We start from the raw sequence: 27179 nt of genomic DNA, 5'->3' as shown, positions 1-27179 counted from the left end.
CATTAATTATTATTTTAAGTCCAGTTGATTGTTAGTGATTTTTTATCTGCTATTTGTTTAAAATTCGTTTAGACTCGGTCGCATTTATTCTATCAGGGGAAAAGAAACAAAAATTTGTACGAGCTCGCGTATGATTAAATCCTAAATCTGTCTAGCGCACTGTAAATAAATATGAAACAAGACACATATCATCCGATTTAGCTTCTATTGTAGATTTATACGAAGTTTTGTTTCCCAAGATTAGCGCAGTCTAATTAATTTGATTCGATGTGGCATTTTGCACGGATGCTTTAATAAATAAAAAAGAACGAGATCTGTTAAATAAAAATATGTGAAGGAGGAAACTCCACTTATATTTTAATTAATCTAAAAGCTGACATATAAACATTATAAACGTGATGAACATTTTAGATGTGAGTCTATTTAAAGTTGGTTGAAATTGATAATTTTGATATCCCTGAAAATATATCAAAACGGTTGTTATTCCGGAGTTATTCACGGTTTCTTTCATGCTTTTAAAAAAGAAGAAGAGCGTTGCACTATTGATTCAAAAAATTCAGCAGTAATGGAGCGTCGTTGCACATTAACGACCATTCGATGGAATACAAACGTGACCTCTCTGTCTCTTTCTCTCTCTCTTTTTTTAATTTCCGATAGCTCGTTTTTCAAAATTAGTTCGGGCTGACTCGACAGCTCGCGTTTCGTGCGAACGCTCGACCGAAGTAACGAACTTTGGCATAATTGACGGGAAGCGCACGCGTAAAGCACGGTTTTAACCGTAAATCTTTGGATGCACAATCGGCATTGGTATTCCACCACCATTACACGCACAGCTTCATCCACTAACTGGACCGTTTCCCTACTCGCGCAGTCTATATTTCTGTCTTCCTTGCGAATTAAATTCCCTCTGGGTTTCAATTCTATCTGCAGTAAAGTAACGATAAACACAACAGACAGTATTTTGAGTTGATAATAATTTTTAAATGCATTAAATATACAGCGGATATATATAGTGCTAGCATATAGTGCTAGCCGGTTTATTTCGCGCGAAATCAAGTTTGAAACAATTACATTGGTTTATCTGGTTTTCAGTGGGACGTAAAAGTAAATTGATAAATCGTGTAATGCAACAATTTTAACGAAATTTTCAATACTTAAAAGAAAAACATTTTATTTCTAATATTGTCATATTTCTTACAGACAACTATATCAAATTCAGTTTTTACGTAAATATATAGTATTATTTTAGAAATAAAATCGAGATTTACTTTGTAAATGTCAAATTGGTTATGCTTTTGATTTGCATATGCAAAAAATAATATTATTCGTTTTATAGAATAATAAAGATTTAATAAAATAAAAAAAATTTTTTTTAATATAGAAAGATATATGCGTCGTTATAACATGCGCAGCGAAGAGAGCGCTAGGTAACGCAAGTTTGACATGGTTGCAATAATATTTATAGAAATAAAAAATTCCGCGAATTGATTTTCCTATGACCTTTTGACCTTTTGCCCTCGAAATTGAATGAGATGTCTAACAAATGTGATTGTGCAACAAATGCGTTCTGGCATATTTAATAACAGCTGTTACTGCAATGAAACACCATTGATGTACCGCCTCAAATAAGCTGAGAGATGTAGAATTATATTTTCGGAAATAATCGCAAAAACTATTACGGAATTTTCCCCGAATGCAATTCTTCGTAGAACTTTCATTATAGTGAGAGACGAAGAAGTTTTTACTACGATAAAGTATACTGTCAAAACAAAATATGATTCGACGGAAACAATGTGAAAGCGAGTTTTCTGGTGGGACATTAATCTGTGGAAAATAAGCAAGACGCGAAGAATGTACGATGCGACTTTATTATATAAAGCAAATTCAGTAGAAATGTGCATGTCGTACATCGGAAAGTAGGTTACGAGAGGAGACGTGCTTTCTTTGCTTATTTCAGTCTTGAAACATTAACGCGTCGCGTGATGTCACGTGCGCGACTGAAATACAGAAAAGATAGGACTTAGGAGACACGGTCTCGCCACCGTGTGTATTAAATCATTTCGTGTCATCGTAAGGAACGGTAAACTACATCACCTTGTCTCTATTCTGTTTCTACGGTTTCGCCGTTAAAGGGTAACAGCCCGGCGGGACGTGCGAGAATGATCTATAAAAAAAAATAGAAATGCGGAGTGGAGAGGCGAGAGGCGCTGCGAATTTTATCCGAAGAAACCTCGCGGAGAGAGAAACTTAAGTTAGCGTTACCCCATTAATTTATTATTCTGGTGTAAGCTAAGTGCGGATGAATTGCACAACGAATCTGCCGAAATCACAGCGCAGCGGCGGGACAAAAAAATTTTACGACTGGTCTCGCCGCGGACGGTACCGACTTCACGTCGGAAGTAAAAACGGAAATAACTGAGGAAACTGCGACATGCTCTCGCGATATATCCGTAAAAATCCGGAGAATGAATCGTAAAAGAACGCGTACAAGGGCAAAAATATGAAACAGCTGAAGACGGAAGGGCGAGAGGTCGGCTAAATAAATGTACCAGATGAAACAGTGAGAGTGAAGCAGTAAATGATGAGGGAGGGGAGAAATGAAAATTATTAGAAAAGGAATGGGAAGAAAAAAAGGAGAAAAAAATCTATCTAGCGAAATCGTTATAGTTATGGAGAATGAGAGAGGGGAAAGAAAATGCAAGTGAAATATGAAATATTATCATCACGATTGTGCGCTATGCGTACATTAATATAAAGTTATTTTTCAAAGTCTTTATGGAATATTTTTAGAATAAGTGCAATGACTGTGTAAACTAATTGTTATCGAAACACTGACAGTATTTTAAAGATATTTTATATTTATTTTTATAGTTTTAATCATTGGACATTGATTAAATGGTCTTATATTTGTTGTCTGTGCGGATGTTACAATAAGAATTCATTTTTTATTTTCTCTCTTTAAGAAGAAAAGATGAAAGAAACTTATCGAAACATACGATAATCAGATCTATTAGCATTGTCATTTTCAACGAAAAAGATTAAAAGTCCGCTTGAAGGAATATTAAGAGCATAAGCTAGTAAGCTAAAAAGATAATATTGTAAGAAAGATGCAAAACAGGTTTGATGAGAATTTACTAATATATTGAAGAGTCATTTCATTAACATCAAACAGATAGACGGCACGTTATACACATACCGTTCACGATCGAGGGACCAATAAAACGCCGGTACATTAGAGGTCTGAGCGCAAAGAAAATATAGATAACTACGGTAGAGCGAGAGTGTACGAGGGAGAGCAAGGTAAAGTATGTCCATAAATACGGCAGAAGTCGGAACATGGAGCTGTATGAGCTATAAAGAGGAAGCGAGACAATAAGTGGAGAGAGCAACCCGAGGAATCGGGCGGGCGAAATAAGGTGAAAAGGAAAAATCGCCGGCAAGGAAAATATACTCGAGAGAAACTCGGCGACGAGAGAAAGGAAAGCACGAAGAGTGTTATTAATGTTAGCCCTCAGACGGCGAGACCAAATCTGACCGCTTTATAGTCAAAGAAAACTCATTTCATCTACGAATTTTTAAAATAATACATCTTAAGTTTAATTCACAACAATCTCATGCGTTCTCTCGTTCCATTAAACCGTTGTTGATAGAATCACGGTCATCCCATTAAAAAGTTGTTGATGGAATTACGGTCACCCGGCAAGAGAGTTGTTTTTATCAGTGATTTATAGATGCCGTAATCTATTTTTAATATTATCTATAAGGGAAAAGTATATCGTCTCTCCGTAAAATTCAAGACACATCATGATGCGTTCTCAGGAATATTCTTTCCAAACATAGTCTTTTTAAGATTTCTCATAATTTTACATATGAGTTGTCTTCAGTTCATCTTTATCTGCGTGTGAGTGTAAAGCAGTTTCAGAAACACTTACACTTTATATTTTAGAATTGAAATACCGAATTTATATTCAAGATGAGTACTTCAATCATATCTTACGATAACTTGCGGTTACCGTCATCCAATCGCGCAAGACACAAAAATTTGAGCGACACATTGTTGTTAGTAGCGCTAAATTATCTTTCGCATATACGGTATAAAAAACTTACTGGCACTCATCTCGCCCGACGACGGAGAGAACAGGGGTGAAGATAATTATAAAATAAATCTCCAGAGGGAAAGCGGAATGAAGTGTGTTAATAAATTGGGTGGAAGCTGGTAGATGGTAGTAGCAAAGCCATAAAGATGAAGCAGAGAAAAGCTATGAGGCGAGACGGTGAATGGAGAAAGAGGGGGGGGGGGAGACTCGACGAAGGGGCGAAAGAGATGACGGAGAGGATGAGAAGAAGAAGACGAAGCAGAAGAACATAGGGAAGAAGAAGGGTAAGAAAGGAGAGCAGGGGGAGAAGCAACGAAGAAACTTTGAAGACGAGCCATTGTTTCTCTATGCCAGACCTGTTTCGAGACTAATGAATTGCATTATAGGAAATCCGGAATATAAATTAGATTCTGCCATTATATATATATATATATATTTATATATATATATATATATATATATACATATATACACGTCGTCCAATAGGTAATTGCCGGCTTTATGCCGCCACCCTTCCCACTCGATTTCTGCATCAATGCAGGAATATATTATAAACACGGCAATCAAACGTTTTATACTACTGACTTTACGATTCGTGATATATTTTCATTATTACCGAGCAGATTTCACTGGTAATATTAATAAAGAAATATCTGACTGTGACACGAGAATGGGCGCGCCGATACTCGCTGTTCATATTTGCGCGAGATTATACGTTTAAATCTTCATATAATTACATTGTAATAATCACATTAAATCGTGATAAATCGGAATATTACTGAGAATAAATTGATTTTTAATTCATTTCCCACGATTGATTCTCTAGAAGAATAATTACAATGCTTTTGAAATTATAATAAAAAAAATACTTATTTTTTTATTGATAATAGATTGATAAAAATTTATAATTATTAAATTTATAAATTATAAATAAATGACTTGAGGCATATTTATTGAAAACGTGTTATTTAAATAAATGATGCAATATCTAAATGATTATAATAATAATAATCTTATTTTTTACTATCAATATATTATACTAGAATTTTAATGCAAAGAGTATTTTCATTAAAATGCATAAATTGTAATATTTATATGTATTTAAATATTAAATAAAAAGTTACTTAAAAATAAAATATTCAAAATGTGCTCTAAGAAAAAGTCAATTTCACGCAAGTTAGGCAAAAGAGTCTACGAAAGTGCAGCGAAGGGTTATCGAAAATTGATGGGGGATTAATTCGACGACGTATTTCTTGTAACAGTTTCAAACATTTTACTGGAACCAAAACTTTCCCTTTAGAAAGCTATTTTTTCAAATTGCCATGCATAACGAAACGGCAGGATGATAGGTAACGTGTGAACGTGAGTTTGCAGCAACCGCGCGCGTTGATCGCGCTACTGGCAAACGTTTATTTAGCGATCACTCGGGCACGGCTCGTTGAAAAACCATTTGTATCATGTGTTTCTCGCGTCGACGTAAGATTCGCCGACTGCGCTCCTCTCGCGACACGATTTTTACGAGACTATCGCATCGTACGGTCGTTAGCGCGGTCCGACGGATGGTGTCGAAGGCTCCGAAATGCGTTAGCCGCGCAAAGTATGATTTATAGGAAAAATCCGATTAGCTTCACTCTCGCCCGCGGTACATGTCTTCTCACCATGGCCACCCTCCTTTCATCATCCCTCCGCCGAGACCCGCCTTCCTCGCGTGGAGATTCTAAGGCGAATTTACACGGTTCATCTCTGATTATCCTGGATAAATGACTTGATCCGTTCTCAATGAAAATTTCATTAGACATTATACTTGTCATTTATCAATTTCCGATACATGTACACATACGTTGTATCATGTATGTATATACAATCTCTCTATGAATAATCCTCGCAGGGGGGGCCAAGCGATATCGCAGGATCAAGAATACGCCCGTGCACTCCGTATATATAAAAGTGGTATTCTAGCACAATGCGGGCGAATCAATTGATCCGCACCGAGAAGATGTCGACTGTATTAATTTCGCTCGCTCCCGCGGCTTCATCGGGAATGAAACCTCGCCGATCCACGCCCTTCTCCTCCCCTTCTCGCCTCCCCTCCCCCCCCCCGTTTGCCTCTCCCCAGCATCTCGTTCTGTCGGGATTGTCGTGCCGCTTAATTAGAGTTTGCGAGATGAGACTTTTTTTTCCCGTGTTTCAATAGCGATTCCATTCGACGATTCGATGGCAATTAATCTCGGACGTTGTCGAGGAACGGGCGGAAGCGCAGGTAAATAGTGGAGAACCCTTTATTCGGGGGAAAAACCGATAAAAAGAGTTTGCAACGTTATTCTCGATTCTTGCCGCCACCTCCCGCCGTCCCCCGCGTCGTCCCTCCCTCGCCATTTCTTTGCGCCGAAAAACAACGACAGATTCGAATAATGAAAAATTGTTGGTCGACTATCGCGCGTAACACCGTGGCGTACAATCGCATTATGTTCCCCCCCCCCCTCCCTCCCTCTCTCCCTCCCTCCGGTTGTTTTATACCGGGATGGATGGGAAGAACGGGATGGCAAAGGGATGCGAGGAGGGGAACACGAGGGTGAAACACATTATGCGCGCGCTTTTACCGACGCCGGCGACCTGGTTATTACATACTGTGAGTTCATTTATCAAATCGTGGGATAGCGAGTTCTTGCGCTTCCATCATCGGGGGCCGGCTAAAAACGCGATTCGTCGGTCATAAATGCGTACTGTCGGCCGTCGCTTCTTATCGGCGACGATTATCGCCGGGAAACGATGATTCGCGCGTGCGGCGTTTTAATGACACCCGCACGGATGAATCTCTCTGGTGCCCTGTTAATTTCAATTTAATGGATTTCTCGGACTCGGGCGCGATTATTTTTCGTCGCGTCGTTATCGCCGGGATATGTAATTTAGTGTACTTTCAACGTCTGACCTTTCAGAATCCATCGCGGCATTAGCACCTTCGCCAACACTATATTACTAACACAGCGTTCGAGGAAGCAAATACAATAATGAGGGGAGTTATGTTAATGGATTTGTAATCAACACACATTGCCAAACGCGTAACGATCTTGTAGAATCAAACGCTGAATGATGAAACACTGCCACGTGCTAATAAAACTGTCGCATTAACATATTTTATTTCTCTTTATCTAAACGTATTTGCACATTTGCTCTCATTCTTTTGTAACAATTTTTTTAATTACTCGCTGCAATTAAATGTAATAATAAAGTAAAAGAAGGGTTGGGCCAATAAACGAGCAACTTTTTGGTTTTTTAAATTAATATAACAAATATTTTAATAAATAAAAAATTGATGGAACGTTTCGGCTTACTTAGCCATCATTAGCCATCATACGAATTTACATTAAAATTAAAATTAAAATAAACTTAATAATATAATGTCTAAATACCACGTGTACGTATCCGTGCGTGACATTATATTATAAAATGACGATTTACGATAGTCAAGTCCGTAGAACTGCGACAAACATAAGAATACTGCGCCGTTAATGTAAATTTTAATTTTAACCTAGTATGATGGCTAAGTAAGCCGAAACGTTCCATCAATTTTTTATTTATTAAAATATTTTTTATATTAATTTAAACAATTAAAAAATTGTTCATTTATTGGCCTAACTTTTCTTTTACTTTATTGTTTTATACATACAAACGATAATTATTTTATAACCAAATGTAATAATCTTTTTTCATAAAATATAATATATTTATCACTTCATTCAGAAATTGAACATTTCGGAAATTGCTTGAATATTGCTAATTAAGAAAGTGCTCTTTGTTCTCGGCGTCTCGCTTGAGTATTCTGTATATAGTTCTCTCGCAGACACGACGCTAATTTGTCAATGTGTTGGAAGTAATGTCGCGAAAGATCCTCGATTTCATCCATTTCCATCAAAATCACTATTTCAGTCTGACGCGTCGCGAATATCGAGCTTGTAACTCAACGGCAGCGTACGAATAATGCAACCTCCGCTGCATTGTATATTTGCGCGCATCAGAATTACTCATCCTACAGACGCGATGACGATCCACGAGGTACGGATTTCTCGGACGGTTTACTTTCACCGAAGCCAGATTAGCAATTCACTGTCCCTTTTTATTCTAAACCGCTGTGATTAGATTTGCGTAATGCCGCTAATAGAGACTTGTTTCACGAGAATAAGTAAACCGTTTTATAATCTGCGTTAACGAGTTTGAAATTGCGCTTGCCCAACTTATGTTATTTGAAAAAAAAGGACGACACGTAAAATTACGAGACAAAGTACCTGCAATGAAGTGAAAATAAATTGTATGTATTTTTGTTTAAAACAGTTTATAATATATCCAATAGATGGCATTGCCAAAATAGATTTTATCATGTCGAAAGTTAACAATAAATATCTAAGAGGTTTGATGGGAAATCAACATGAACAATGCAACAACATGATTTTGAATAGATAAAGAGACACGTCGCGTCACGAGAGAGTTTCCATTTGCGCGAAGTTATGGGATGTAAAATTGTTTTATGTTAAATATTTCTAAATTATAGTGCCAAACTAGGACAGTATTGGTATAAAATAGAGAGTAGCAGCAACTTCTTCCATTAATACCAGACACGGATAACATGAGAAGTGAGTCATAAATGATGAATGACGTGGATTTGATGTCACACGAAAGTTTTCGAGACAGATCCATTATCGTAGAGCACGTTGCAATTCCATATTCCTCGTCCAGGGTTAATCAGAGTTAATTCTAATCGATTTCGCTGCACTCAGGCCACACGCATTCGATTTGCCGGATAAAATCGACGGATAAGGTTCATGAAATAGGATTCTCCCGGAATCTCTCAGCGGCGGAATACATTTGTGCCGCTGTCGAATGCCTCTCGAATCCCGCCACCCCCCGGTCGCTATCGCTGAGTGGTGGTGGGGAAATCCCTTTCTCTCTCTCCCTCTCTTTCTTTTCTTTTTTCTCGCATCCGCGAGAAGAAATCCCGACGATGGTGCGGCGAACCGCATCGAAGAATGCATTTAAAAATTCGGAGAGACGCCGGTCGGGATGAAAGGGAGGGAGGTGGGAAGGCAGAAAGGGATGCATACGTAACTCGACGTATAATCACCGCGTCGAAATGCATCGCGACGGCAGGAATATCTTCGGATATAATCGCATCGCGTCCCGCATCGGTCCTGTGTTTCCATCTCCCTGTCGCTGTTCCTCGAGACATTCTGACAGGACGCGAGAACGTGCCTCGAGTCGAGTCCTTATTGTGATCATCGCTCTTAAACCCCCTTTCACATCGTCGCCTAACGTCTCTACGAAGCGGGAATTTTCTATCAGATTTCGATCGGCCACGACGGCAGTCTTTGAGGGGGATCATCGGTTTCTATCGAACATATATAGAACTCGCGAGTCTATTTCTGCAGTTATTAATGGTATCCCCCCTTTTATATTTTATAGTTTTAATGTAACTTATTTATAATAAAAATATTTAAAATTTTTATAAATTTCTTTATATAATTTATCGTTATGCGAGCAATGTAAAATTTGACCTATTTTTCAGTGGTCAATTACTCATAATGAAGCTGCGGAAGCTATACCATATCCGTCACGCGCCCGCAGATAATGACTGTTCTCACGCTCTCATTAATTACAAGGAACTACTCATTAAGCTTTCCAATAAATGTAGTTCGTCATTCATGGACCTCGCGATATCTGTAACGTGTTATCAGTAATTAACGGTTGATTATACCGACCGGCCGACGATCCGCGTCGCTTCTTGCGTGCGCCAATGGAGACAAAGACATGCGTCTCGTTAATCGCGCTCGGTCTCGTTTGCCATGCCACGAACTTAGGGCGTGGATTTTCAACCGTGGCATTAATGCGCGAGCACCTTACGTGGGACGCGCGAACACGTTCGGCTCGAAATCGATTCAGGAATGTCGACGTTCGATTCGCTTTTTTTTATCCGGGTCAGTCCCGGCGCGCTGATCAGCAGCGGCGGCGCGCATTGCCCACGCGATGCAAACGCAAGGATAGATGCACATTTGCACATGCAATCGCGCATGCCAGAAAAAGCGGGAGCGCACGACCGGCTCGTTAATTAAGATGTCCGCCTACTTCTCGGTAGCGTCGCGATTATTATTTTCCCCGCGTTTAAACGTCATCGATTGAGTGTCGAGACGCAAAAGGCGATGATATCTCATCCTCCGCATCTTGCGCTTAATCCTCTTCTTGTCCTTTCATCCTTCATTTTCTTCTGTATGCTATTTTTCTTTTACATCTCCGCACCTGCGCTTGCCTTTAAAAAAGTTCCCAAGTTCTGCTCTGATGTATTACATGAAATAGTTGAGGAACAACAAATAAGATTTTGATAAAGGTTTAATAATTACTTCGATGCGAAAAATAAAACTCTAATTAAGTAACACTTTTTAATCAAGTAACGTATACTATTCGCTATTAATATTTTGATTTTGCATAGAAAAATAAAAGATTCAATTTTTTCGATTTATATAGCGCACTTCTGTGAATTTCAATAATTATTGAATACCTCTCTTCCTTGTGACTTCAATTATTTTACAGAGTCTTTAAAAATTTTAATTTTGGTTTTACCATAAATTCCGTGTTTGTTAACGTTTATTGTATATTTAATGATCAAATATATGTATTTGTCAAATTTTCTTACGTTTATCCAACTAATTTTTTTTAACTCTTCCATCTACCCTCCAAAAGTTTATCGCGCTTTTATTTGATCGACACCATTCTTTTTGCATCTATCCTCTTTTAGTGTACTTGCGCTCGTCTGCACGCAAACTTTCTTGCAAACCTCTTGCCTGCGCCTTGTCTCTTTCTTCTTCATCATTACCAGGTACCCTCTTTGCGTTTGCGTCTGCCTCACGATGCTTCTTCTTCCATTAAGAAATAATTTCTATCTGCTCCCCCGTCTCCTCCCCCCCTGTCGCTCTTAACCCTCCTACCGGCTCATCCTCGACCTCGCCGACCTTGCCTTTATCCCCGCGCGTTTATTAAAGCCTCTTTGTGCGTCGACGTTGGCTGAGGATTTGCCGAGGCCGAATGACGCGCGAACATCGCACTCGCGTTACCGTATACCGACGCGAACGAAATCACGCTAAAAAGACCAGCCGCGGATACCGCGCGAGCGAACCTTAGAATTAACAACCACCACTAACACTCGGTAGCCTCGTAATTATTGTTATTATTTCTCTCCCGCCCGTCCTCGGTCCGCCTAGACGTAAAGATTGTAACATAGTTACCGCGCCGTGATTGCCTGTCTTAAGTAACGACTCATTACTCGGCCAGAGGTCGGATGCTGATCGGCACGTATAGTGGACAGCCCTTAGCCCTTGCTTAAGATTCCTTCCGGACTCCAACTATGCCACGATTCTTCTCGACTGCATCTCGCTAGATTCGGCTCAACAATGCAACAGTCGCGTCTTTTCGAAAGACGCGAAGATCACTAGACGTGAAATGTCGAGTTTCGATAATAATTGGACTACCGTAGAGCTGACAAAACATACGAGAATTCTACCGATTACGACAGGGTGGGTAGTACCGGGAAAAACCGGGAAAACCTTGAATTCTCAGGGAATTTCATTTTTACCCTCGAAAATCATGGATTCTTATGGAATTTTATTGATACTCAGGGAAATTTTTTGAATTTTACTTTTATATTTAAATTTAATTGTATCTCTTTTGAAAATAAACGTGGCCTCATATCGAAGGCCCCTGATATTGAAAGTTAATTTATTTTAAAATTGACATATACTACATAAAGACACTTTAATCTAAAAAATGATAATCCGGAAGTAATAAATTAGGTATTAAGAGTCTAATAACGCAGAACTTGGTGCGTGAAACAATTTAATCTTCACATATGTAGTTACATCTCCATACAAAATCTTTCGTTACATTCGAAAAATTTTGGAGATGTATCTAACTATTGTAGAGTCATTCGGGGTAAACGTGCGTACTTTTTAGTTGACGTATAATTAATTAAAAATGTGCAGACTTGAATAAAAAAAATATGATTATTTGTGTAGCCTATTTATTATATTAAAAAAAAAACAATTTATATTCAACTTCTCTCATATTTTCACAAAATGAAAATTATTTTGAAAAGACAAATGTGCCCACTTGACCCGTACTTGCGGGTAAACATGCGCAGTATTGCAGGATAAATAAACGCACGATGAAATAAGTGTGCAATCAACATTTTTTAAGACATTTTTTGAGTATTAACTTTAATATAGGTAGTATAGATTAGTTTTTTACACATACAAAGATTTTGGTAGAGGTATTTACCAAATTTACATCAAATTTAAATCACTTTCAAAATTAAAATAAAACATTACTGTTTACTGACTTAATTTTTTTTATTTAACTTGATGATTATGCTGATTATCATTAGTACTGAGATTAGTTTACACAGCTAAGTATACGCATGCGTATACTTGTCCCAAGGCAATGTTTTTAAAAACTAAATCTCAGTACTAACAATAGTCGACACAATCTCTAATATTGTAACGCAATATAAACTTAAATTACAATACTATGTATAAAATATGTAATCACCTCTCTTTTCTTCTTTAATTTGACGTAACATATTTTCCAGTAATAAAAAATCAATCGATGTTACGTGCTGTTTTATAACTATGCGTATATTTATTTTATTATTGCGCATAGAGTTCCAGCTAATGTTTATTTTTTACTGGTATGCAAGTGCCACTACCTGGCTAACAGTAACTAACTTCCATCTTTCCCTCCCGTTGAAATATGGACAATTCGCACACTTACCCAATGCGCACGTATATAGCCCGAATAACTCTACATATGAGAAGATTAAATTGTTTCGCGCATCAAGTTCTATACGTTATTAAAACTCTTAGTACCTAATTTATTTTAAAGCTGTATTGAGAAATTCTCTAATCTTACCTGGAATTTTGAATAAAATTCTTGGAAAATCCGGGAATTTTCAGGGAATTCTTTTACAAAATTTGAGTACCCACCCTGAACGAGTATTTTTCACAAATTGTTCTTTATATTGCAATATTAAGTATTTGGAAATTCCCTATCATTTAGCAGGCTAATCTAATTCCTGCGTTTGTACTCGCGACTATGGGGAATTGACATAAGTAATAATCCATTCTTCCACCTTTATTAAAAGACATTAATTATTGTTCTAATGAGCATTGTGGAATAGACGAGCAGATGTTTACCAAATTGCGGCAAATTGCCTGTTGGCTCGATTCGCGCCGCGCGCGCGACGCAACTTAATTAATATTTGTTAATTAAATCGGAATAGTGACTGCGCGCCGTGCGTTTACCGCGAACTTCGCTTCACTCTCTCAATTCAATTTGTTGTAAATTATACGCGAATGCTTAACTATTCCATTTCTGCCTCGACAGAATAGCTCGTTCCAAGTACGTTAATGTTTACGTCTTTTTCCATATTATTGTACATTCAGCTATACGGATCTCAAATTGAGCCAATATCAGTGCAATCTGTTGTCGAAAAGTTTAATGTTTCGAAAAATTCTCCCTTAAAGAAAGAAGATTAACGTTCTTTGAAATCTAATCGACGAGAATCGAAGATTGAATAGACGAACAAAATTAATTAATTGAATAAATTTAAAAAATTTACGTACTTAAAACTTAATAAAGGAAATATTTAATTAGTTGAACCTATTAGGAATTTACGAAGCTAAGAATTGATGCGATCGGTATATTACCGTGATCGTTGCGACAAAATCCTTAGGACGATCATAATAATTACGAAATAAGCTGCAGCGAGTATTATTCTCGGTAAATTTGCTACATCGAAGCTAAACGTCGCCGCTAAAGCGATCCACGTCGTGCTTGTACATGATTACTGTCATTACTATTCGAAAATATGACCTTTTTATTAGGCCCGCGAACGATTCTAGTCCCCCGGGGACCTACCATCATTCGTCGTCGTCATTTCGCTGTCAATTGAAAGCCCGGGACGTCGCGGACTGGGATTTAATTTACGAGCCTTTAACCGCGACCGCGAATGAGACTCGCGGTGAGGTCTAAGAAAATGAATGTTACGCGAGTGCACCTGGCAGAGAGATGATTGTACCACGCGCGCGTCCATGAAAAAGATGTGGCGCACGCTGAGAGTCTCACGTTAAAATAATAGCGTGCAAATTGCAGTTACGCTGTTACTTTCGGTGGCTGCAATTTTATATCTAGACGTACGTCTGTGGCGACCACCAGCATTGCAGAAGTTGAAAAAAAAACTTCATTCGCGACAACGAATACGGTATCCACTTGGGAAATTTGCGCGGACGAATCTGCGTGACGATGTAAATATCCATGTTACTCCCATAATTCGAAAGTAAAATTCACCTCGCCGTCGAATGTTGCTGACGCCAGTCGGATTATTATGCGCCATTATTATTAAAATCGGCGATACGTCGGCGAGAGATTGCACGTATTAAATATTTTTGGAAATGTTCACTACTCACGGGAATGGGAAAAACGGAATGCGCAATGAGAGGTCGTCACCGAACTAATATCGATAATTAATACCCAATAAATACTTGAGCGGAAGTAACATTTACTCCGCGCTATAGCCGGGCTAGCAGTTTTGTCCATAATTCCGTCGTTAATATTTAATTCTTCATCCCGTTCGTGTCATTCTCGTTTCGTTAACACAAGAGCACTTCGGCAATACATATATATACGATAAATATATTATACAAGCCTGTTAACTGCAATCATTAATGGCTGCGTCTCTCTAATTTTACACGAATTCGTCGATTATTGTAAATCCCTGATTTTTTAACGAACTAGCTGGCAATTTAAACATTTTCGGCCAAGTCAAACTAAAACTAATTGTATGAAATTTGATATGTGTCAATCTTCTTTAAAATATATTAAAAATAATTACATTTTAATGAGGTTTGTGTCATCGTAATCTCTGACACAATAAGAATGTATTATCTTTGTATATTGTATTACTTTTTGAACTATAAATAGATTGCATTGGAATGAACAGGAAAATTACAGGAATTGCAACAAACTCAATAAAATTTAAAATTTTATATTGCAAAACCGTCATTTAAGATTTTGGTAATTTTAATTAAAAAATTTATTTTGCATTGACAGATTTAATTCTATCTATTGCTAAGGCGTGGCTAAATAAAAACTTGAATTATTTAAACAATATACAATTACGCCTTCCTGGAATTGAACAAATTAATCTATATCTATAATTTTATTAAAATAAATTAACTGCCGCTAATCAATTTATATAAAAAAAATATCTATATTTCGGTTGCAGGTGGTAGTGGAGAGTTCGACGCTGGCATTGGAGTACGGTGATCTCGAGATTGATCCTGGTTCTCCAGTGAACCCGGATCTGCTATTCGATTCGCAGCTGATGCACCTTTACGTACTGACGGAGAAGAGGGTCTCAAAGGTTAAAGTTCAGGAGTGCTCGGTCTACAAGACCTGCTGGGACTGCCTGGGCGCCAAGGATCCGTACTGCGGCTGGTGCTCGTTGGAAAACAAGTGCAACCTGCGCAGCGACTGCCAGGACGCGGCCAAGGATCCGCTCTACTGGATTTCCTACAAGAGCGGTAGATGCACGACGATCACCACTGTCACGCCGGACCAACTGCAGCGCACCACCGCCAGGACTCTCGAGCTCGTCATCGAGAATCTACCGACGCTGTCCGGGCAGTTCCTTTGCGCGTTCTCCGCCCTCGACAAGACCCTGATCACGAACGCCTCGCGGAAGTCCTACGGCGTGAACTGTACCACACCGAGAACCGATTTATTGCCATCGATACCGCCGGGCCGGCACCATTTCACGGCCAAGCTGTCCGTTCGAATGACAAACGGACCCGATTTGGTAGCGACGAATTTCACTTTCTTCGACTGCAACACGTACAGCTCGTGCACGCAGTGCGTGTCGTCGAGCTTCCCATGCGACTGGTGCGTTGATGGTCATCGATGCACACACGATACAGCGGAGAACTGTCGGAACGACATTCTTGTTACAGGAGTTAGCGTAAGTTTCTTACTATTTATCTTTAAATTGAGGAGAAATCAAGCGATATAAATATCTTCATCACACAATAGATCGATAGAAGATTTAGAAGTACAGATGAAATAATTATATACATACATGTCCCCAAAAATGCTTTTCTCTTTAATTCTTATTCGAATAAACGAATAAAAATATTCATATAAGAAGAAATGAACTGTTAATCTTTCAAATGGAAAAACGAAATGATATTGCAAGATAGGCTAAAGAGATTGGAAAATTTAAAGGGGCCAAATAGAAACTTAGAAATTTTATTTTATATTCAATTAATTACATCAAAATTATAGAATATGATGTGCAATTTACAAATTATCTTACCTTTCTGGTGTCGCGATGCTATCGCTTAATAATCATTACATCTTAAAAATGACATCCTTCTTCCAGATGATCTCTTGAGTACAAGCATTTTTTTCAATCTCCCTCTAAAGTCTTTCATGACTTCTTGCAACTCAATTGTGACATTTGCACACTTTTTACTATTTGCTTTAACATTTTAATATTTTTTGCTTTAATATTTTTAATATTTGCTTTAACATTTTTAATATTTGCTTTAAGTTCATCAATACTTCGAGGTTGTAAGAAGTCTAGAAGAATAAAAGATTCAGAGAGAGATTGCAAGAGATGGTCATTTAAGATGTCATTTTCAAGGTGCAATGATTATAAGATAATTTATAAATGGTATATTGTGTTCTATATTTTTTGATTAAAATTAATTAAATAAAGTTTCTAAGTTTGCATTTTACACTTAAAAATGTCCTCATTTCCTTAGTATTTTTCCCAAGTATTTGTTTAATAAGTTTAATAAGTACTGTATTTGTTTTACATAACTTACGTACACACTTCGCTGGTTATTCCGCCATCATTTATTGCTTTTTTTCTCTTCTTGAGTTGTTTCGTTGCACTCACGTAATACAATATTCGTAAAAAACGGTTAATAGTAATAAATCGCGCATCAATTACTAGAATACGTGTACCATTTTGCACTTTCGACAGTAATGTGCAATTGCACAAAATATTATTAATAAACAATATACTAAGTGCCGCTTCAATTGACGCATTCGATCAAACAATTCGTGCGTTAACTCCGCGCTCGCGCTCATGCGTTTAAAAATGATAATTACATTTGTAATATGAATTGCGACAAAAAATATATAGCGAGATGTATTCCAATTTATTTGTAAAGCTAAAAGAATAATTATCGCAACGGGACATGCGCGAAGTAACGCTGGTTCAATAAATAGTCTTTGCTTCCAATACGCTCGCGCACTATTAATAGAAGCCGATTGATTGCGCGGACCGATAATCGCTATAATTGGTCAAAATATTCGCATTACGAAGAGCAATAATGCGACTGCACGCAGAGCGGTTTGCACCATTGCCTGCCTGCTCCAGTATCACCGCGCAAATGATAGCGCGCCGATCTTGCTTGTACAACGACCTGCCGTATGTCGCATAAAACAAAGCCGTGCGCTAGCCAAAATGTCCTGTTCTACCGAAATAACGGTTTATTAAATAAACACGTGTCGAATATGTCCTTTATATTTGAAATCAATTTCCATGGACGGGTTTCTAATTAATTGTTATAATAATATAATATATTATAATTTCGTTTGGAATTAATTTTCTAAATTACGAGCATTATCGCTCGATTGAGAACATCTGGAAGTGTAACAAAGATATTGTTACTGGAATTTTAATTTCAATGATTTAGTGTAACTGATTAATACATATATCTATGCATTTTTATTTTTGCATCAAAGTAGTATGATAAAAGGAGTCATACGAAAAGTTTAATAAGATTGGAATCAAATTCGTATTATTTGATAAGTGATTTATAATGATTTTAATGATTCTTAGATCTTTTTAAACAATCTGAAATTATTTGAAGGAAATTTCTACCTTCATTTAAATTCTCGCAAATGAGAATGTCACAATCAATTAAATATGGATCATGTAACAACTAGTTAAATATGGAAAATATTAAAAGTAAATTGTTACATTGTTAATTAAAATATGAATGTATATGAGTTTGCGAATATCTTGAGTGTGGAGAACTTATTGACATGTCAATTTTATTGTGCATATTCATTTTTTCGCATATTAAATATTACATTTTATTTGAAGATAAAAATTATTTGATAGATATTACTCTTAGACAGACTATGAGCTATTTATGTTCGTAATTCATGATTTGCTATTCGTATAAAATTCCCGGAAATTTATTATTAATCAATGTAGATATTCCACATTATTCACGATTTACAATTCGTGATTCACTGTGATAGCTCGGCACTACATATTGCGAGCTTAAAGATTGTGTAAATGTATAAATTAGACAAAGTAGATAACGCGTAGATAGTTTTTACGAATGTAAATAGATAATGTACACGAATCAAAACACACACACGAATTAATTGATTCGCGTGCTCTTTAATTTTGTAAAAAAAAATCGTTCCTGGTGAATCGGAACGAATGCGAAACAACAAATGTGAGTATGCACATTCACACTAATCGCGAATCTCATGCGAATAGCAAAATGCGAATATCGAACAACGAATTGCGCATAAATCTGGCACTAGCTTTGAGATATACTCGATTGCAAATCGATGATGCAAATCTTCTTAGAAATTGGTAATAATTTATATATAGTCGAAGATACACCTATAAGAAGTTATAAATGTCTCCAAGACATTATAGTAATTGATATATAATTAATTATCATATTATATGTAACTTTTTACTTGTGTTTAAAATTATACATTCCTTGGTTCTTGGTGAAGGAAATTAACAGTAATTCTTCGCATGTCAAATCATTTATTTTTTAAAAGTAAGTTCAAATACGAAAAAAAATACTGCTAAAATCGTGCATTCGCTTATATTCACATTTTACTGGAACTCATTAAAGTTTCAAAATGGATTTACATCGTTTTCGCAAGATAAACGATTCGTATGTGCTACAAACTCACAACACCTAATTTCGAAGCAGAATTGCAATTCTGTTGTTGCGTACATGTTAACATGCATCGACTAATTTCATTTCGACATCAACTCGATTCGTTTTGGAGTTAAAATGTTGCGTTTACTCCATGAATATTAATTCCGTGATTATCAATTAACTTGTAATTTTTGATGAAAACCCGACGCTGAGAACTTTGCTCTACAAATCGCATAATATCTGAAATAATCAAATGGAATAACGGAATCGAATGTAAAGATACCGACGGCACTCTATCAAACTGATTGTGAGTGAAATTTGAAAGAAATAGTGCATAAGTGAGAAAAGTAAAATCTAAAAGCGGATTAACGTAATACGTAGAAAATTCTGAATTATTTTAACGATAATAACTTAAGCAAAAGGATTAGCTCGCCTTTTCGATAGCATATCGATATAAGTCATATATATCTTGCAGAGAATGGGACCAAGCTATAGGAGTGGGCCAGGTTTTTGTCCTACTATAAACGCCACCGAATCTCAAGAGATTCTCGTGTCTTCCGGTATCAAAAAAGCGATACGAGTTAAAGTGCATATCATTGGGGTAAGTCAAAAAACTGTTACATTACTAATGACTAGATTTTTTCATCAATATCTATTTTGTGGAATTATAAAACGTTGCAAAAATTCCATGAATTTTTTCTAGATTTGTTACTAAATAAAATGAGAGAGATGAATTTGATTAATACTTAAGGTGATCCTAAAGTCGTCTGTTTTATCGATCAAACGTGATTATTTTCCCAAACAAAATAAACATAATTGAAGGCAACAGATTTAAAAATCCTTCTTCATACGATTAAAGTATAGGCATCAATGTAGTTCCGGCTGGTAGAAGTTATGAGAACGAAAAAAATTTAAGAAATTTGGATCTTACCTTTTCTTAGTTCAATATGGCATATAGAACTGTCAACGTGTGCCAATATTTGCTTCGTACAAAAATTTGGCAGTTTGTTGGTACAAAATGATTCCAGCCGGAACTACGAATTACATGTGCAAACAATGTTAAGTTTATAAGATTAGGCTTGGATATTTAATAAAAAAGATGTATGTTCTTGAAAATTGGTTACGATGTGTGCATGAGATATCGATATGGTAGTAAACATGAACACATCACTAGACACTACTATATCAAATTGCACGCATACATACGCACAAATTGTCGGTAAAATAACGATATTCTTGGAGTTTGATTCCAGTTTAGGATCGCCTTAAATCTTTTTTTTTATATTACGCAAAATATTAAGGAGTCATGTCACCTTTATAAGGTTTTAGAACGATACCTAAAGATTGGAATTTTTTTGTGAGTAAATGGATAACTTTATTTAAAATCTGCTTAGAGGACAGTATTGTACATATATAAGAAACTAAAATAATATTTTTTTATTTTTCTTATGTTCAAAATGGCGGCGCACTGGCCTACACTTGCGAAATCCTTTTTTTTTCTATCGGTGTACAGGATTCCAGGTACACGGTTTGACCTTGAACAAAACACAAAGAATTTTCATTATCTACATATTAAAAACTTTGGAAGTACGTAGGGATTTTTCTAAATATTAATTTTTCTTGAAATGGCAGCTATTTTAAGAAAGATTTGTACTGGCGAAAAATACATATTTTTCGTAAAATAGCTGCCATTTCGAGAAAAATCAATATTTAGAAAAATCCCTACGTACTTCCATAGTTTTTAATATATAGACCATCAAAATTCTTTGTATTTTCTTCAAGGTCAAACCGTGTCTGAAATCTTGTACACCAATTTAAAGCTACAGAAAAAAAGAATTCCGCAAGTAGGCCAGTGCGCCGCCATTTTAGACATAAAAAATAAAAAAATATTTTTCTTGCTTTTTTATATATGTACATTAATGTCCTCTAAACAGATTTTTAATAAAGTTATCTATTTACTCACAAAAAGATCCCAAACTTAGGTATCATTTTAGGGCTTCAAAGGTGACATGACCCCTTAAGTACATCATTGAATTCAGAATTCTGTTGAGAAACGACATATAAGTGTACATTCTGATGCAATTTTCAGCAATTCATCATACAAACGCGGTTCGTGTGCCAATTCAACATCGAAGGTCGCGTGACAAGTGTGAACGCGCGTCTGTTGGCCGACACGATCTACTGCGAGGAGACGGAATTCTCTTATACCTCTCGCGCGCCGAATATCACGGTACCTTTCGCAGTGATCTGGGGCGGTTCCAAACCTTTGGATAATCCAGACAATATACACCTTGTGATATACCGTTGCCGCGACATGGCGGAGAACTGCGGCATGTGCCTGGCTCTGCCGACGAAGTACGGATGTGGCTGGTGCCAGAGCTCGGACAGATGCGAGGTGAAGGATCAGTGCGACCGCGGCTCGGGCATGTGGCTCAACAGCAACCAGACCTGCCCAAATCCGGAGATACATTCGTTCGAGCCGGTAATGGGCCCCTGGGAAGGAAACACGAACGTGACGATTCAAGGCATCAATCTTGGCAAGACATTCAAGGTAAGAAAAGCGTAATTTCGTTTGTCTGTTACTCGTTACAGCGAAATACAGTCGTGTTCGTTTATCATTCTCATTTGTTGTTTGCATAATATATTATTATAATTAATGGAACATAAAGAGATACTATAAAAATATTAACACGAGGACACGAGGCCACAAGTCGAAAAAATAAAAAATTTTTTTTAAAGGCATTACTTTAGTTGTTAAGAAATGCATTTCTAAAGTATTATTTCTCAAAATTCTAGAAATAACTAACTAAGAAATAACTAAGAAATTCAAAGAAGTTATGAAACATTTCCGCAAGCGCATTAGAATATTGCAAGCGTGTCGCACTTAATAAGCTACAGCTTGTTATTGTATTTAAAGACATCACAGACCTAAAGCCTCTTATGATAAGTTAAAATAATAAATTCAAAATAAAAATGACATTAAAAAAAAAGATAAATACCTAACAAAAATATAAATAACTAACTTTGAAACTGTAGAAAAAAAATGCGGAAAACGTATGCCAACAGATTTAATGAACAAACTGACGAACTATACGAACCTGTTATATCGAAATCAAGATTCAATTGAAAGCATGAGTAATTTGGACAATTTATTACAAATTACTTTAAATGTTATAGATGTGCTTATTACCGATAAAATTTTTTATTATGCAATTATGTAATTTTATTATTTTTCAAACCGTTTTACTTTATGTTATAAGTCAATTATTTTATCGAATTGAACAATTGATTTTAAGTAATCGCTATTTTATATTTAAAAAATTTTTTTTGTTCAATAAATTGCAATTGTACGATAACAATTAGATTAAAATACCAAATTTTATTTCAAATGCCTAAAACGTCAGGATTTTATCAGTGTTAAAAAATATTTTTACGACGATATCATTTTTAATAGATCATATTTCAACCAAAAGTTAATATTTTTTAAAGATTTTTAAATTTACTTTTTTTTAAAAACACATGTATTTATGCATTTTTATATTTATTTATAAAGTATAAATAAAATTATGTTGATAAATTATTAAAATTATAAATATTAGAAACACACAATTCAATTTTTTTATCTTATCTCTGGTGTCCTTTCTTAAAAAAGGAAGATCTAATTTTTTTAAATATCAATATACAATATTTAAAGATTTTTTAATTGTAAAATTCAGTATTAACATTCGTATTTATATGTTTTGCACGTTACATTTTTATTGTCATTAATATTGGTATTTGTTACCTAACTAAATTATTCATTTATACACATAATTGTTTAATGCGTGTTGCAGGACATAGTCGGTGGCGTTACTGTGGCCGGTATGCGATGTCTACCTTATGAAGACCTTTACATTCGAACGAAGCAAATCGTTTGCCGAGTCGACGGACCTGGCACGCAGGAGGGCAGAAGCGGACCCGTCATCGTCAAGATCGAAGACTTCCGCGGCGAATCGGACTACAATTTCGAATTTGTGGACCCGCAGATCATCTCGATATCACCCAAGTACGGACCTTTGAGCGGTGGTACCACTATAAAGATCACCGGTAATTATATGAACGCCGGCAGCACAATTCACGCTGATATCGACGACCTACCCTGCTCCATAATAAGTACCGAACCGAACGAGGCCCTTTGCATGACGAGTCCAAGCGATCGAAAGCGATCGAAGGCGATGCTAAAGATGTCCTTTGACGGTGGCAAGCGTTTATACGACGGCCACTTCGAATACGTCGATGACCCGACAATCGAGACCGTGGAGAGCGGCGTTGCCGGTCAAATGAAGGTCCCGAAAGGAATTCCGGCGGGTGGAATAAAGATCTCGGTGACCGGCAAGAACCTCGCCTACATACAGAGCCCGCAAATGTACGTCTACTACGATGAGAAAATGTTCGTGTCGCAGTGCGAGGTGCACAGTCAAGAGAGCATGATGTGCAAGTCGCCGGCCATCGAATTGCGCGAGGGCGAGGTGCTGGATGCCGAGAAACCGCGCCATCTTGAATACGGCTTCCGCATGGACAACGTTACCGGGGTGCAGAATCTCTCGCGGCAGCCCGGCTTTAGCAAGTTTATCATGTATCCAAACCCGACCTACGAGGTCTTCGACGAGGACGTCAAGTATTACAAAAGTGACTATCTGACGATCAACGGTCAGCACCTTGATCGTGCCTGCCAGGAGTCCGACGTGGTCGTGCAAATCGGTAATGCCTTCTGCAACGTCACGTCCCTGTCGCGGCAACAGCTCACATGCCGGCCACCCTTGACGCAACCGCCGGCTATCGATGCCCAGGGTCTGCCCAATAAACAGGAACTGCCGGAGGTGGTGGTGATAGTGGGTGGTACGCTTCGTTACAAGATCGGCAAGCTTAGCTACGCACTGCCAGCCGGACTGAACGGGCCGCTGTCGAAACCCGCGCTCTTCGGCGTCATCGCCGCCATCGTGATCTTAGTAGTCGTATTCATAGCGTTCCTTATCGCCTATCGCAGAAAGTCCACGGAGAGCAACCGCGTGTTGAAGAATATGCAGGAGCAGATGGATATTCTCGAGCTACGGGTCGCCGCCGAGTGTAAGGAGGCCTTTGCCGAGTTGCAGACGGAAATGACCGATCTCACCGGAGACCTCACCAGCGGCGGCATACCCTTCCTCGATTACCGCACTTACGCGATGATGATATTATTCCCCAGCGACGACAACAGTCCGGTGCTGCAGTGGGACAGGCCAGAACTCGTACGGAAGGAGAAGGGATTGCGCCTGTTCGGTCAGCTGATAATGAACAAGACCTTCCTGTTGTTGTTCGTACGAACGCTCGAGAGCAATCGTTATTTCTCGATGAGAGATCGGGTTAACGTTGCCAGTCTAATCATGGTCACGCTGCAGAGCAAAATGGAATATTGCACGGACATTTTGAAGACCTTGCTGGCGGATCTTATCGAGAAGTGCACGGAAGGCAAAAGTCATCCAAAGCTATTCCTGAGACGGTAAGTATATGACGTTGTATTCTCAATGGCTGCGCTCAGCAGAGAAAAACATTTTTGCAACTGTTGTGAAATTCTTCAACGTGATTGGTGTTCTTCTTGCCCCTAGGCTCTTCATGGATCTAAATACATAGACTAATCATATTAAAGAATTTTACAAGCAGTTGCAAGGCCGATTTTTCTGCACTGAACGCAACCAATTAATGCTCGAGGTTGAGGATATTTGCGATTTTAAGGGATTTATTTATTTTACAGAACCGAGAGCGTCGCTGAGAAAATGCTGTCTGCTTGGTTCACATTTCTCTTGTACAAATTCATGAGAGAATGCGCCGGTGAGCCATTGTACGTATTGTTTCGCGCGGTAAAACAGCAAGTCGATAAGGGCCCTGTCGATGCGATTACGTCGGAAGCACGATACTCTTTGTCCGAAGAGAAATTGATCCGGCAATCTATTGACTTTAAGCCAATGGTAAAGAAGAAGCGTCAATAATACTTGAATAAGATAAGCTTGATGTTTTGCAACAACGTAACGTGTTTTTTCCCATTTGCAATTTCAGACGGTTTACGTCTCGATATCCCAACAAACCGTGTTCGTTGGCGGAATGGATCCTAACACGGAGAACGTGCCAGTCAAGGTCCTTGACTGCGACACAATATCTCAAGTGAAGGAGAAGGCGTTGGATACGATCTACCGAGCAACTCCGTACAGCCAAAGGCCCCGAAAGGAGGATCTTGATCTCGGTAAAGCGATTCTCTCTCTTATTTGAATATACTTAAACTTCACGTAAAATCACACGATTTCTCATGTTTATACTTGAAATGTTGCAGAATGGCGTACCGGCGCGTCCGGTAGATTAATTCTCTACGACGAAGATTCGACAACGAAGACGGAGGGCGAGTGGAAGAAGAGAAACACTTTGAATCACTACAGGGTACCGGACGGAGCGTCGCTCAACTTAGTATCCAAACAATCGTCTATATATAACCTTTCGATTCTGTCGGAGAAGACAGACAAATCGCACAAATACGAGACCTTGAATCTTAGCAAATTCAGTTCGGCGAGTCCCCCGCTCTCCCGCGCCACGTCGCCGCTCAATCAGAATATCGAGGCCGGCATGAAGATCTGGCACCTCGTCAAGCACCACGATTCCGACGCGCGGAAGGAAGGGGATCGCGGCAACAAAATGGTCTCGGAGATCTATTTGACGAGGTTACTGGCGACAAAGGGTACGCTACAAAAGTTCGTCGACGATCTGTTCGAGACAATATTTAGCACTGCCCATCGAGGTTCGGCGCTACCTCTCGCCATCAAGTACATGTTCGATTTCATGGACGACCAAGCTCTGCAACACGGCATATCCGATCCGGAAGTGGTCCACACGTGGAAGAGCAATTCCCTTCCTCTTAGGTTTTGGGTTAATCTCATAAAAAATCCGAATTTTATTTTCGATATACACAAGTCCAACATTGTGGACTCGTGCTTGTCCGTCGTGGCGCAGACGTTTATGGACAGCTGCTCAACGTCGGACCATAGATTAGGTATGTATACCCTATTACCAATTTTTACCGATATTATCAATTGAGAAGATTAAATCGATACATAAAGATCTTTTTTCCCTGCTGTTCTCTCAGGTAAGGACTCTCCGAGTTCGAAACTATTATATGCGAAGGACATTCCAGTGTACAAAGAGTGGGTAGAGCGTTACTACTCAGATATTAAAGTCATGCCAGCCATATCCGATCAAGACATGAATGCCATGCTTGCCGAAGAGTCGAGGGTATTTATCCATTTGTATATAATTCGTATTACGCCATACATCTTGGAAGTTTTATAATCTCTAGCGTACTATAACATCCGTCTAATTTTGTTTCAGTTGCACACAACGGAGTTTAACACGAATTGTGCTTTATACGAACTGTATACATACGCGGGTAAATACAACGAACAACTAATAGTCACGCTCGAGGAGGACGAGTTCTCGCAGAAGCAGAGACTGGCGTACAAACTCGAGCAGGTGCACAATATAATGGCGGCGGACAATCCCTGATGCATGACCATGAACTCCATGAAGCACATGACGAAACCTGCTCGTCAAGAGTTACCCTGCTGAGCGGTCAATCGCGATCCCCGGTATTATAATTATCAACAGCGCAAACGAGGGGAACTGGCCTACCTTGAAATCGATTATCTCAGGTTCCGTGCAAAAGCCAGTTTTTTCTCAGCTTAACGCGAATCGCGAGTGAACTTTGGGGGAGTTGTAGACCACAACGGGGAAGGGGGCTAAAGAATCGTCGCGAGTTAACTGGGAATTTAATTAAAGGACTATAAGTGTTAAAAGTTATGTGTCGAGGAAGTCTTCTCAGAGGTCGCCAGTTCGTAGGTGTGGCCATAATCATAAGCACATTGCCGCGCGCGCGCGCGCGCGCGCGTAATTGTACATAAGATATCAAAAAAAAAATCATGAAATAATTGTAATAGGATATTAAATGTACGATCACCCCTCGACGGCCGAGTCGAGTGCAAAAGCGGGGGAGGGAGGGAGG

The 27179-nt window shown here is 38.2% G+C and overlaps 1 protein-coding gene across 2 annotated transcripts in view; it reads left to right on the top strand.

Annotated features, from left to right (window-relative positions):
* LOC105450240 (plexin-A4) overlaps positions 1 to 27162 on the top strand; it is a 77298-nt gene extending 50136 nt beyond the window's left edge. For both annotated transcript variants that reach the window (XM_011689990.1, XM_011689989.1), the window contains exons 2-10: positions 15418 to 16149; positions 19596 to 19721; positions 21210 to 21671; positions 22954 to 24638; positions 24891 to 25104; positions 25193 to 25376; positions 25464 to 26174; positions 26268 to 26413; positions 26510 to 27162. In XM_011689990.1, coding sequence (XP_011688292.1) covers positions 15418 to 16149; positions 19596 to 19721; positions 21210 to 21671; positions 22954 to 24638; positions 24891 to 25104; positions 25193 to 25376; positions 25464 to 26174; positions 26268 to 26413; positions 26510 to 26683 — 4434 coding nt within the window. In that variant the 3' untranslated portion in view covers positions 26684 to 27162. The remainder of the gene's footprint in view (positions 1 to 15417; positions 16150 to 19595; positions 19722 to 21209; positions 21672 to 22953; positions 24639 to 24890; positions 25105 to 25192; positions 25377 to 25463; positions 26175 to 26267; positions 26414 to 26509) is intronic.
* The last annotated feature ends 17 nt before the right edge of the window (positions 27163 to 27179 follow it).

The sequence above is a fragment of the Wasmannia auropunctata genome, unplaced genomic scaffold (assembly GCF_000956235.1).
Source record: "Wasmannia auropunctata unplaced genomic scaffold, wasmannia.A_1.0 LD336067.1, whole genome shotgun sequence".
NCBI classification, from domain to species: Eukaryota; Metazoa; Arthropoda; class Insecta; order Hymenoptera; family Formicidae; genus Wasmannia; species Wasmannia auropunctata.
The sequence above is the reverse complement of the archived record's forward strand: the minus strand, read 5'-3'. Positions and strand labels throughout refer to the sequence as shown.